Below are 14863 nucleotides of genomic sequence, written 5' to 3'. Positions count from 1 at the left end.
TATGACATAGAAATTCTTGTGAAACAAATAGGAAATAATTCATGACTTTGGGAAGAGGTCAACCTATTAATATATCTGTGAGGTTGTAATCAACAGAATAAGCTCCACAATTCTTATGCATAAATTAAGACCATTGTTTCAAGCAGTACAAAAGATATGATTAACCTACTGTTAAACATAGCTCACACCTCAAAAGTTCCTACTGTTTACAGTATTCCCTGTGAATCTGGCAGTAATGTTTTAGGCAAACTATTGGAGCTGTCAGTAAGTAATGTACACAACATGCATGCATGCCACATAAAGCAAGGGGCATTAAACAAATTGGTTGTGCTATGGTGTCGAGAGTAGACATAAAAACAAAGAATTTGAAAATGAAAATTGACGCCCATGTTCAAGATATTGGAAATTTTTTATACTAAGATGGCAGACAAGGTATTTTTTGACTGAATCGATTTTATGAAAGATTAAAAAATACAAAGAGAGTGGTGGAATAAATTAGATCGAGAAATCTGGCTGCACACCAGTCACAGAGTGCAAGGGTATCTCTGTTTCAAGGGTGGCAGTAATGATAAGAATTTATAGTGCCTGTCCCATGTGCCCACTGAGTTCAGTGGCATAACGGAGTTGAGATGACCCTCACTGTTTGATTACTCTTCTTGTACATGCATTCTTTCAGACCCTCTCTCTAAAGTTCAATACAATTTTGTGATCCGCCTATTGAAAGTTATTGCTAAATTAATTTTGGAAGTCTACTTTTGGATAGTAGTCTATTGTCAAGCAGTTGTAGTTATTAGATGTTCCACAAGAATTGTGAACAGCAATTCCAGAGGATGGAAATGGGCAGATTTGAACCTTTTCCTTAAAACGTCACTTAGCTTGCAAGGAAAACTTTAAACAAAGTTCATGATTGAGGACATGTACAATAAAGTGAAATGCTCTTGGCAGTTTTCAAGGTTACTGATAAATAACTACATTTTTCTTTTGTATTCTGATGGAACCAGTTGCTAATTGGCCATGTCAGTACTGGTAACTCACAATGAAATAACTGCTGAATACCGAATTATACACTGACAAGTGTCCAAGCATAATTTGTGGGAGTCCATGAAACACATTATACGTAATACAAAAATCTAAACAGAATTAGAAGCACAGTTACACTTTTTTTCTTTATTATTGGACATTAGGTGAGTATGGAGGCTAAAACATCATAATAAGTGTTGTTTTTGCCCAAAAATTAGTTTTTAAAGGCTCCAGCTTTTCAAAATGTAATTACAAAGGTCCTGGCACTCAGAAGGATTAAGAAACACTGTATTAAAGCATCCTACACAGCAATAGCAGAAAAATTATCTACAATTCCAATCCTCCATCATCCCAACAAAGGAAAACCACAGGGTGAGTCAGTTTGCCTAACAACAAAACAATACCCAGTGTGAGTACACTCACTGAAGTGGATGACATTTAAAACACAAAGGCTATGAACAACCTGCAAGCACTCTCTTGAACATCTGCACTCAAGTGTGTGAAGACGCAGTTGCAGCATGTTGGTCACAGAGAGTAAAATATTTTAAGTGTTAATACGACTAAATGTAAAACAGGGTGCATACGCGGACAAGGGGGGAAAAAAAAAAAAAAAAATTCCAAATTTCCCGGTTAAAAGTACACTTTCTCCCAGATGAAAACGCACTTTTTCAGTGTTATTAAGTGACCGTATATTTTCCCTCAGAATTGTAAAACTTATTAATCCTTTGAATGGTTATGTTTTTATACATGGGCGTGGAATTTCCTGGCACTTTAGAAAACTAAACTCAGGGAAGAAAACACCTTTTGGAAAGATTTTTGATGTGCAGCAACATGTACGCTGCATATTTTCATATTACAAAAGTATAAATTCGAATTCCAACAAACACTGCATGTTACTTTCTGAACCATCGTAATCGAGATTGCGATGTGCTTTTGTAAGCCAGTCATAGCTTATGTCACGTGATCCCGCCAGCCGATGACAGCGAATATTCAGACCACGGGACACGTGATGTAGTCTGCTAATAGAAACATCACTGTTAAGTAGTACGGATACACAAGCAGGAAAAACAGCGGACATTCAGACCACAGGACATGTGATGTAGTCATCTAATAGCAACATCACTGTTAAGTAGCACGGATACACAAACAGGAAAAGTTAATGTTTTAAATTAAGATACATAGTGTTGCTACAAGAAAAGCAAAGCTTTCACATATAATATTGGTCTCTAAGGTTAAGAAGCTGCAAGAGAAGATAAGCTTTCACATATAATGTTTATATTTTTTTCGTGTGTTACACTTTAAGATACATCACCCAAATGTGCGAGTAAAATTTTTAGCCGAGTCCAGTGACTTGTCCTCAAAGTTTTCCACAAATAAATTAACTACCACAGAGGAGAGAGAGCTTCCCGTAGCACTACATCAATTTGCTCATAATAATGACATGAATGTCTGATCTTCTGGGCTCGAAATACTTCTAAATGGTTCGTCATCAAACGGTCTGTGATTTAAGAAATTCATTATACATACTTGCACATAGTTCAACTTGTGTAAAGCAAAATTTATTTTGATAGTAACACTTTTCAAACCACCATTCGCAATATTTTCCCGCAACCTGTTAGAAATAGGTTCGTTTCAGTAGCCGTCAGAGAGCACCAGATAACAGGCGCCACCATGCTTTGGCAGCTGCTATGAAGCAGGAATCCCGGATGTTCGTACGTGTAAAACATTAAAAGATCTTACATTACGTCATAAAAGAAAAAACATCAGAGGATACTCCAAGAGCATCGAAATTTTGTGAAACATACTAAAATGGCACATTTAAAGTGCATACTTAAAGAGCACATTCGTATGTCCAGATTCCCAATGAAGTAGGCCTCGACCTGATATTAAGCTTTTCAGTGTGGGTTTCGGGATGTATTTTTTCTTGGAGTACCAGTACTGCATTAATTCATTTTTGATTCTTTATTATACTAGCTAGAAGATGAAAACGTGCACTTGAAATGCAGCGAGCAGTAGAAATTAGCCAATAGTGTGGAACTAAACACTTTGTTTCAAACACATTGACTGCCTCAGTGTAAAAGATTAATAAAACCAAATTTCTTTAGCAAACCAACAAAAATAATTTCATTGTTCTACAAGGCGATTAATCCATGGCTGTCAGAAAAGTGGAAATAAAATAAAATCTGAAAGTAATAATGTATATTAGTCTTCCGTAATTATGTGAATGTATTTTAATTCACTTGATAGCACCCGGCTACAGAAATCCATTTTGTTTTCATTTGACGTGAGAGCAGTAAACGAAGAGGAAACAGCAAAATCACTAAATGTAAACACGGGTCACGTGGAGACCACACACTTTCCCACTATAACTCAGACTGCTCTGCACATCAGCCTCAGATCTATGACATTTCCGAACCGAGGCAATACTAAGATAGTGGCGCCACCTCCACTCTGGAAGTCTGAATCTATGGATTTCCCTAGTAATTATAACAACACTGATCATTCACAAACCCAGACAACAACATAATCGGACAGCGATTTGTGTTCACTCATTCGGCTTCACTCCACTCAGCTTGTATAGCCCGGTTCCCTTTTGCCTGCAGGTTTATTTCTAGATGAGACGAGGATTCCCCTGACAGATATATCACGAACACTATGCAAGCATTCAAAAATCAACTTACGGATTTTTTTTTTTTTTTATCGTGGGACCAAACTGCTGATGTCATCGGCCCTAGGCTTACACACTATTTAATCTAACTTTAACTTACGCTAAGGGCAACACATACACCCATGCCCGAGGGAGGATTCGAAACTCCGACAGGGGGGGCCGCATGAACTGTGACAAGTCGGCTTAGACCACACAGCCACCCCACGCTGCTTATGATTCACTCAGAAATCAACTTACAGGGTGTGTTCAAAAACCAACAGGGATACACATCAAAATCATATGAGTAATCGATAGACCAATGAGTGCTGGACGCTAGGCGTTTTGTGAAATAAGGTTTTTTTTCTCCTCAAAAATATGAATCTGGTGTCCCTCCCTCATAGATCTGGGCCCGCTGCACATGCGTGAATCTTGGCAGCTTGGGCGCGGCAGTAAAATTTTTCCCGACTGCCTCTAGCTGCTTGCTGCAACTGCTTACACAGCCAACAGCCACATTTCTGTAGCCAGAAACAGGAGAAGGTACTACTCATACACTGCTCTTAACTGTTAAAACAAATTCAATGTAAACAGTTGTGATGTCATGCTCATAGGAGGCAATTTAAAGCCTTTGACAAATTTTGTTGTTGGCAAACTCTTGTATGAGCACTGTGTTTTGTTGTTGTATGTGGCACATTTCCTTTGCAATTTATGTTTTATTTTTGTTTTTTGTTTCTCATTCATGTTTGATTGTTGCAGTATTGTTCTGCAGTAGCGGGTTACAGTGGAGGGGGGGGGGGGGGGGATGAGTCTCAGTGTGACAAATAAAACAGTTACAACAGGAAACAAGGTTCGAGCATTCCTATTGTAGGAGCCACAATATTACTGCATACCAAAAAACAGAAAATTTTACCCAATTTTTTAACAGTGGTTTGATTTTATGTTGCAAACTACTATGTGGGAATCCATGGAATAGAAGATGTACCATACATACTGAACATAAAAAACCAAAATTTTCTGACTGTTTAAAATAATGCATACCATGAAGGTAGAAGAATGTTTTTGGGTCAAATTCCTGATTGTCCATATGATCCTGTTTCTGCCATACCTCTTCAAGCTGTTGCTTGCTACCAGGATGGTGGAGCTGTAACAATAAGGAAATAGTTAGGATTACTTTCAGGACCTTAACGAAAGTAAAAAATTAATTCATCTCTTGAAGCACTAACGCAGCACTAGTTCTTGTGTAATACTAATAATGACCATCGGTGCATAAGAGAAAATAAGAATCCAATTGTACACTAAGAGGAAAATAAGAGACCCCAAACCAATAGTCCAACATAAATATTATACAGTTGGTAAAAGATATAAATGATTCAGAGGGATATAAATCCATGAGCAGATTATCATACATATCATCAAGAGTTTCTCATTACTTCAGTTTGTTGCCACAAATGTTCACAGCATTTTGTCTAAAATAAAAGACCACTCAAAACACAATCTCCTCATGCCCCGCATGTGCTTCACTGGGACTAAATCTGAAGGTCACACTGTATGCATAATCACTACCCTGTTGGAAAGACTACCTCCCTGACATAAGACTGGCAACATATGCTGGGTGCTGATCCTGATGTATTTTAAACTATTCAGCTTTCTCTCAATAAATACTCATTGCAGGCTACAATTTCCAACACCATACTTCCTGGATTTGGTATTTCTTACCCATTTTAACACCACTCTTGGCACTAGGTTTTGTAAGGGGGATTGAGGAACTATACAAGGTGCTAGAGGGAAATATGAGACAAGCAAACTTCAGGAGTTGGAGGAAAAAAGAGGGACGAGGGCACAGGGGCTATATACCACGAGTAATAAAGTAACACTGAGAAGCAGTGAACCTAATAGCAAGGATACTAGAATGTCTAACAAATTACACTGAACATATTAACAAAATACTTAGACAATAATAACTGTAGTAGTCTTGACATAAAATAAAACTTAACTAAACAAAAATTATCTGTATTAAAAAATTCAGAAAGATGTGGCTGGTTGACAACCACATAAAAGCAAAAATACGCATGTCAAAATCTGCTCCCTAACAATATAGGGATGAATCTTGATTCTTTACAAGTTGTCGAAATTCATGCTACACTCACCCAACATCACTTAAGACTGAGGAGAAGTCTACAGTCAAGCCATTTAATACTGTCTTATCAGTATACAAAATATTATTTAGACGTAATGTGGAGCAGTGATTCCACATGGGTCATATTCTGGAGGCTCTAATGCTGGAGAAAGAAACCACAGAAAGTATCCCATGCAAAGATGAACCAGAGTTCTCATTACATCTGAACGAGTGGGTGGAGGCATTCTTTTGATACCTCTTCTGTCTAGAAAGAGTGCAAGTTAAGATCAGTGTTCACACACTGTTCAACAACTTCTGCAAGATTAGGCAAACAACTGGAAAGGTGAATGGGTGTGCTTACAAGTATCATTTGATCTCTGATCAGGAATAAGATGTCTGGTACAGTGTCTCAACATTTTGGCGTCTTATAATAATGTTGCCTGTTTCCCTTAACTAATTGGTCTAGCAGAATTAATCAGCCACATGCATCTAGGGAAGGTTACATGGCCATATGCGGAGACCAGATGACATGTTGATGACATGATTTATGCTTCTCACTGAGAAAGAATGATTTCGCGAAAACAAAAAAGCATTATCAGGCATTACTCCCTGAAACTCCAAACTGACAAAAATTCTCTTGACTACTTTACCCTTGCACACACAGGAAGACAAACTGTCCATAAAACGAGTTTGTCTGCCATCTTAATGGAGTTATCAATTTGCATACCAAGAACGATGTACCAATCTATGCTGAAAATTAGGTGACCAACCGAGGGATCAAATGACATATCTCTCACCTCCTGTTTCATTAGGAACCACAAAGGAAATCAAAGAAAGTTTAAACACATATTATTTTAATCTGACATATACATACCCTACATTGCTCGTTGCAATCATATCTTACTAAAATTACTACTGCTCCACTTCATAAGTATATCTGAAGTTTACTCTTACATCTTGAAGGAGGTCTTTTTTGGGGAGATCCAAGCACCTGTCATACATTACAATCCCCTTTAAGAATGCTCTCTTTGTCAATTGTCACATGGTGGGAAATACCACCACACATGAAAAACAATTACTGCTTGTACACTGAAGGTGAGTGGGACAGATATATATAGTTTCCTAACGCAAAACCCCACAACATCCTTAGAACTGGCAATACTGATCAACCAGCAGTGCGGGGACCCGAAGTTCACAGCGTCTATACACAGCTATTGCTGTCTGAAACCCACTGGGCATAATAACCCTTGTAATGAGCATGCATCCTGGCCTCTACTGAGACCTACCCATCTACAGTGGTCCTAGGGCAATTGGAAATCTCCTAAACTAACACTACCTTGTCAAAGGAACCTTCAGTATGCTGTGGATGCACCTTGGTAAAGCCCAGGGCTCTGCTGGCATTAGTGTACTTGCCTTAGGGCAGGCCTCAGCAGAAGCCATGATGCATGTCTCACTTTCTAGAGAGGATTGCAAAGGTCATCACTCCCCAATGCCATTCAGCCAGCATAGAGAACTACATACCTCACCTGTCTCAGTCACCTCTAGCTTACAGGCATTAACACTTGCCCACGTGCTTTTCGAAACTAGCATATTCACAGTGTGCTTCCCACCATTTAAATTACTTACAAAGAGGGATTTCTTAGGTCTAATAGTTATTCCTCCCTATAGGGTGTATGGAAAGTGGACCAAGAGGAGCAATCACAGAATTCAGTAAGTGGCCACAGGACTTCCTTTTGTTAACCTGTCAGTAGACAGGATATTAAAACTGTAGTGTGTGTATAAGATATTATGAAACAATTACCTAAAGATTACATTTGAATCATTTTATTTCCTAAAATTCATGAAATCTAAAATGACTCTGGGCCTTCTAAGAAGTCAATGTTTACTACAAGCTTGGTGTAAGATATTAATTTTGCCATCCCTGATTTTTAATGTGTAGTTCATGAATTTCAAAATATATGAGCTAACCTTATTAGATCTTGTTTTGATATCCTGGTTGAAATTCACAAAGTAGTAGTACTGTTCCCTCATTCGCTATTATCATAAAACACCAAAGATGACTGCCTCTACAGACAAAAGTAGCAGTAAAAGTGTTTTTTTTTTTTTTGTGGTTTTAGGGCGCACAACTTCAACGGTCATTAGCGCCCAGACTATGTTAGGAATGCACCGTGAGTCACAAGTTTAAAACAGCAACGAAACGGAAAACACGATAAAAGACAGACTGAGGCATAGGATTAAAGAAAAAGGAAAACAGCATAATCAAATGTCCTTAGAGAGGGTTGTCAAATTGATAAAATGAAGAACGCGAGCAGCTGCTCGTGCGTCATCCGCTAAAAGGGCTTCTAGAGTACATGGCAGGCCAAGATCAAGACGCAGTGCGTTAAAATCCGGACAGGACGTTAAAATGTGGCAGACCGTCAGCAATTGCCCACATGGACAGAACGGTGCCGGCGCAGCCGTCAGCAGATGGCGATGGCTGAACCGGCAGTGTCCAATTCGTAACCGGGCCAAAACTACCTCCTCCCACCGAGAAGGGCGTGAGGAGGACGTCCAAGCCACGGGAAGAGGTTTCAAGGCCCGAAGCTTGTTGTCTGTAAGTGCAGCCCAATCGGCATGCCACAGCGATAAAATGCGCCGACAAATGACCCTGCTAAAATCTGACGAAGGGACACAACAAGAAGCTGTCCGAGGCTGGAGGACCGCAGCCTTGGCCGCGGCATCTGCAGCTTTGTTCCCAGGGGTACCGACATGGCCAGGAACCCACATAAAGCTAACCGGAGAACCGACGTCCACCAGCTGCTGAAGAGAGCGTTGGATCCGGTGCACGAAAGGGTGAACCGGGTACGGATCACTGAGGCTCTGGATAGCACTCAGGGAATCGGAGCAGATGACATATGCAGAATGTCGGTGGCGGCAGATGTAAAGAACAGCCTGGTAGAGGGCAAAGAGCTCAGCTGTGAAGACCGAACAATGGCCATGGAGCCGGTATTTGAAACTTTGTGCCCCGACAATAAAAGAACACCGGACCCCGTCATTGGTCTTAGAGCCATCTGTATAAATGAAGGTCATATTAATGAACTTCGAATGAAGTTCGACAAAACGGGAGTGGTAGACTGAACCGGGGGTAACCTCCTTCGGGAGCGAGCAGAGGTCAAGGTAGACGCGAACCTGAGCCTGGAGCCAAGGTGGCGTGTGGCTCTCGCCCACTCAAAAGGTTGCAGGGAGTGAAAAATTAAGGTGTTGAAGGAGGCGACGAAAGCGAACTCCAAGGGGGGGTAGCAGGGCAGAGACATACAACCCGTATTGACGGTCGAGAGAGTCATCAAAAAAGGAACGATAAGACGGGTGGTCAGGCATTGCCAGTAGCCGACAGGCATACCGACAAAGCAGGATATCGCGCCGGTAGGTGAGTGGCAACTCACCAGCGTCAGCATGAAGACTCTCGACGGGACTAGTGTAAAACGTGCCGATCGCAAGTCGTAAACCCCGATGTTGTATGGAGTTGAGGCGGCGTAAGATGGATGGCCGTGCAGAGGAGTATACGAAGCTCCCATAATCCAGCTTGGAGCGGACGATCGACCGATATAGGCGAAGTAGGACGGTTCGATCTGCTCCCCACGACATACCACTGAGAACACGGAGGACATTTATAGAACGGGTACAACGGGCAGCCAAATATGACACATGTGGAGACCAACTAAGTTTCCTGTCAAATGTAAGACCTAAAAATTTTGTTGTCTCCACGAATGGGAGAGCAACGGGACCGAGTCGTAAGGACGGTGGGAGAAACTCTTTGTAGCGCCAGAAGTTAATACAGACCGTCTTCTCGGCAGAAAAACAGAAGCCACTGGCGACACTCCAGGAGTAAAGACGGTCAAGAGAACGCTGAAGACAGCGCTCCAGGAAACACGTACGCTGCGCGCTGCAATAGATGGTAAAATCGTCCACGAAAAGGGAGCCTGAGACATCAGCTGGGAGGCAATCCATTATTGGATTGATCGCTATGGCGAAGAGAGCGACGCTCAAAACTGAGCCCTGTGGCACCCCATTCTCCTGGCGAAAGGTGTCTGACAGGACAGAACCCACACGTACCCTGAACTGTCGATCCATTAAAAAGGAACGAATAAAAAGAGGGAGGCGACCGCGAAGGCCCCATGTATGCATGGTGCGGAGAATGCCCGCCCTCCAACAGCTGTCGTAAGCCTTCTCCAAATCAAAGAACACAGCCGTGGTCGAGCGCTTCCGCAAGAAGTTATTCATGATGAAGGTCGACAAGGTAACCAGATGATCAACAGCAGAACGGCGCCTACGAAATCCACATTGTGCATTGGTAAGTAGGCGTCGAGACTCGAGCAGCCAAACCAATAGAGAGTTAACCATTCGCTCCATCACTTTACAGACACAGCTGGTAAGCGAGATGGGTCGATAACTGGAAGGCAAGTGCTTGTCCTTCCCCGGCTTAGGAATCGGGACAACAATAGACTCGCACCAGCATGCGGGAACATGTCCCTCAATCCAGATGCGATTGTAAGTACGAAGAAGAAAACCTTTACCCGCAGGAGAAAGGTTCTTCAGCATCTGAATATGAATAGAATCAGGCCCTGGAGCGGAGGACCGTGATCGGTCAAGGGTGTTTTCGAGTTCCCGCATGGTGAATGGGGCATTATAACTTTCGCGATTCGAGGAGCGGAAGTTAGGTGGTCTAGCCTCCTCTGCCTGTTTGCGGGGGAGGAAGGCAGGGTGGTAATGAGCGGAGCTCAAAACCTCTGCGAAAAAGCGGCCGAAGGCATTGGAGACAGCCTCAGGGGCCACAAGGACGTCATTCGCGACCTTCAAGCCAGAAACTGGTGAGTGGATCTTAGTGCCAGATAGCCGGCGCAGGCTACCCCAGACAACAGAAGAAGGAGTAAAACTGTTGAAGGTGCTTGTGAAAGCAGCCCAGCTGGCTTTCTTGCTTTCTGTAATAATACGACGACACTGTGCACGTAATCGTTTATAACTGATACAATTCGCCACTGTAGGGTGGCGTTTAAAAGTGCGTAAAGCACGTCGACGAGCACGTAAAGCGTCTCTACATGCTGCGGTCCACCAGGGGACCGGTACGCGACGTGGAGAAGAAGGAGGGTGAGGGATGGAATATTCAGCAGCAGTGAGAATGACTTCCGTGAGGTGTGCGACCTGACAATCGCAGCTTGTGAAGGTGTGATCCTGGAAGGTCGCCCTGGAAGAGAAGAGCCCCCAGTCTGCTTTGGAGATGGTCCAACTAGATGAGCACAGAGAGGGGGTATGCTGCAGGAGATGGATAACACACGGGAAGTGGTCGCTCGAATATGTATCAGAAAGTGCATACCACTCAAACCGGCGTGCAAGTTGGGGAGTACATATAGAGAGGTCTAAATGGGAATAGGTGTGAGATGTGTCCGAAAGAAAAGTAGGGGCGCCAGTATTGAGGCAGACAAGATTGAGCTAGTTGAAAAGGTCTGCTAACAGGGAGCCCCTCGGGCAGGATGCTGGAGAGCCCCAAAGGGGATGGTGGGCATTGAAGTCTCCAGTTAACAAAAATGGTGCAGGTAGCTGAGCAATAAGTTGCATCATGTCTGCCCTGGTAACGGCAGAAGACGATGGAGTGTAAACGGAACAAATGGAAAATGTAAAAGTGGGGAGAGTAATGCGGATGGCAACTGCCTGCAGGCCGGTGTGCAACGGGATGGGATCGTAGTAAATATCATCCCGGACCAGCAACACAACCCCTCCATGAGCCGGGATACCTACCACAGGGGGTAGGTCAAAACGCACAGAGGTGTAGTGTGCCAAGGCAATTTGATCGCATGGGCGTAGCTTCGTTTCCTGGAGGGCTACGACGAGCGGACGGTGCAAGCGGAGCAGCAACTTCAAGTCCTCTCAGTTGGAGCGAATGCTGCGAATATTCCAGTGAATAAGTGCCATCGTAAGAAGAAAAGGAAGATGAAAGAAGGGGCCACCTCGAAGGCCGCTGAGGGCCTGACTTCGAGCGAGCACTGCCACCGCTATCAGTAGGTGGACAGCCATCGTCCATTGGGTCTATAGGTTCATCGGCCATCTCGGGAAGATGGCCGGGAGGGGAAGCTTCCGCCGCCGGTGAACGGCCAGATGTTCGGCTACCAGCGGTGCGGCCAGGCGAAACGGATGACGGCCTGGGGCGGCAACCGCTGGGTGGCGCAGGAGAAGAAATGCGCCGTGGCGGAGAAGGAGAACTGTGCTTCCTATGAGCCTTCTTGGAAGGTCGTTTGGTGGAAGTACCGGTCGAAGGCTGGGAGGTCGAGGGACGTAGGAAGTCTGCACAGGACGGTTCCTTCCTGAAGGCCCGTGCATCTGACTTCGGGGTCTTCGTCGTAGCAGAAGCTGATGAAGGGGCTGGTGTCTGTGGGGTAATGGGAGGAAGAGACGTCGACCGCGCGATCTTAGCACTGGCCGAACGGACGACTGTGGTGCTGAAGGTCAGATCGCATGTCTGGGTTGCCACCTCCCTGGTAGTCCGAGGAGAGGCGAGGACAGTACTGTATTTCCCCACTGGGAGCAGCGTGGGCTTCCTACTAGCCAATAGCTTGCGAGCAGCCGAGGTGGACACTTTTTCTTTGACCCGAATTTCTTGGATACAGCGTTCTTCTTTATAGACAGGACAGTCGCGGGAGGATGCGGCATGGTCACCCTGACAGTTTACACAACGAGGAGGCGGAGGTGGACAGTCACCCTTATGGGCATCCCTGCCACAAGTGACACATTTAGCCGCATTGGAACAAGACTGTCGAGTGTGATTGAAACGCTGACACTGGTAGCAGCGCGTAGGTGTTGGGACATAGGGGCGAACAGAAATAACCTCGTAGCCCGCCTTGATGCGCGATGGCAGCTTAACACTATCAAAGGTCAAGAAAAGTGTCCGGGTCGGTACAATGTCATTGTTGACCTTTTTCATGACCCTATGGACAGCCGTCACGCCCTGCTCAGCGAGGAAAGATTGAATCTCCTCGTCAGTCAATCCGTCGAGGGATCGAGTATAGACCACACCACGAGACGAATTCAAAGTTCGGTGAGCCTCCACCCGGACAGGGAACGTGTACAGGAGTGTGGCCCGAAGCAGTTTTTGTGCCTGAAAGGCGCTCTCAGTTTCTAGTAATAAGGTACCGTTACGCAATCTGGTCCAAGATTTGACAGATCCGGCTACGGCATCTACGCCCTTCTGAATAACGAAAGGGTTGACAGAAGAAAAATCCTTTCCGTCCTCAGATCGAGAAACGACGAGGAACTGTGGGGCAGGCGGTAGGACTTTTGTCACTGGTGGCTGGTCATGTTTCCGTTTTTGGGCAGAAATCAAGAGAGATGGAGTGAAATCCATTGCGGAGGAATCCCCCATGATTGCCAGCATCTCCGATGGTGCGCTCCTTCCTTGTGGGGACCCTCTCAGAGGGCACTCCCGCCTTAGGTGAATGTTTACACCTCAGGTCACACCTCCCGAGAAACAGACGGAGGGACCAATCGGCATGGTCAGAAGGTATCAGCTCAGACAATCACCCCTCCCTGGGCCTGGCCTTTACCAGGGGGTACGCGCGTGCCTTACATGTCTACCCAGGGCGGGGAATTACGCGTTACCCTGTCATTGGCTACGCGTGCGAACGCGTGGGTCGGCCTTCAGGCACGCACAGGGAGGAAGGAAGAAGAGGAAAAAGAAGAGAGAGAGGGAGAAAGACGACAGACTGTCTCAAACGCCAGAGAAGGCAAGGAGAAGAGGGCAATGAGAAGGCAAGGAGAAGAAGGCAATGAGAAGGCAAGGAGAAGAAGGCAATGAGAAGGCAAGGAGAAGAAGGCAATGAGAAGGCAAGGAGAAGAAGGCAATGAGGAGGCAAGGAGAAGAAGGCAATGAGAAGGCAAGGAGAAGAAGTCAAGGGAAAGAGTAAGGAAGACAGTGAGGTGGAGAAGAGCAAAGAAAGGAACCAAACAAAGGAAGGAAGAAACGAGAAGTGAAAAACCAAAAAGACCACAATTATAGGTCGTGGAACCGTCCTTCTCCGGACGCAGGCGCTAACTACCCCTGTGAGGGGGATGGACTCCTTTTAGTCGCCTCTTACGACAGGCAGGAATACCTCGGGCCTATTCTAATCCCCGGACCCGCAGGGGGGGGGGGGGGGGGGGGGGGCAGTAAAAGGAAGTGCATCTTCTAGCAAAACTGCTTTGCCGCTATCAGTGAAAAGAGAGACCAGTACTTCAAAAATTGTGTCACTCTCTCAGCAAAAAATTCGAAGTGTGTGTCTCAGAATTCATAGTGTATGTCTCAGCTTCCCACTGCTCTGTAAAGAAGTCATGAACATAAATGACTAGCAAAATTGAAAAATATTACACACCATTCTTCTTTGTCCACACACTACTGACTGCAGGAAAGAGTCTGCAAATACATTTTTATTTCACTTTACTTGTTTTGACAAATTAATTTGTCATCTTCAAAAACCTACAAACTTAGGGATGTTGTAAATCTAGACCTTGGCTATACATTGTGTGAAACAAGATGTATATTACAGAAACTTAAGTAGTACTGCTTTAGCAACTATCAACACCCATTTTATAGAGGCATAATGTCATGATATGTCAAAACATGTGCATACTGTATGTGATTATTGCGAACACTGATTCATAATATACAGTAACTGAGTCACTTCTATGTACAAGGCAAACTGCTGTGCTAGCAGCAAGAAACATATATAAAAGCATATAAAAATGTAACTAATAAAAGCATATAAAAATGTAACTAATAAAAGCATATAAAAATATAACTAAGGTATATAAAGAAGTTATATATAAAGAAGTTATATATAAGGCAGTACATTTGAAAAAAACATGCCACATAATTCTAATATATAAAAGAAGTGGACTAATTTTTGCATTTTATAAGAGATGCTAAGCAATCAAAATAGTGTGTATTTTTAATGTAAGTTTATCATTCAATATCTTTTGAATTTACGAGAGAATATTAATGTATATTTCAAATTCTTCAAAAAGGTTTACAATGGGACACAGTTATATTTTTCACCATGCCCTGAACAATAATTTGCAGT

The 14863-nt window shown here is 43.8% G+C and overlaps 1 protein-coding gene across 9 annotated transcripts in view; it reads right to left on the bottom strand.

Moving 5' to 3' along the window:
- Nucleotides 1–14863, bottom strand: part of LOC126188003 (nucleobindin-2) — a 99680-nt gene that overhangs the window by 38837 nt on the left and 45980 nt on the right. For all 9 annotated transcript variants that reach the window (XM_049929414.1, XM_049929417.1, XM_049929420.1 and 6 more), the window contains exon 6: nucleotides 4703–4805. In XM_049929414.1, the coding sequence (XP_049785371.1) occupies nucleotides 4703–4805 (103 nt within the window). The remainder of the gene's footprint in view (nucleotides 1–4702; nucleotides 4806–14863) is intronic.

Source organism: Schistocerca cancellata, chromosome 5 (genome assembly GCF_023864275.1).
Source record: "Schistocerca cancellata isolate TAMUIC-IGC-003103 chromosome 5, iqSchCanc2.1, whole genome shotgun sequence".
In the NCBI taxonomy this organism is placed as follows: domain Eukaryota; kingdom Metazoa; phylum Arthropoda; class Insecta; order Orthoptera; family Acrididae; genus Schistocerca; species Schistocerca cancellata.
The sequence above is the reverse complement of the archived record's forward strand: the minus strand, read 5'-3'. Positions and strand labels throughout refer to the sequence as shown.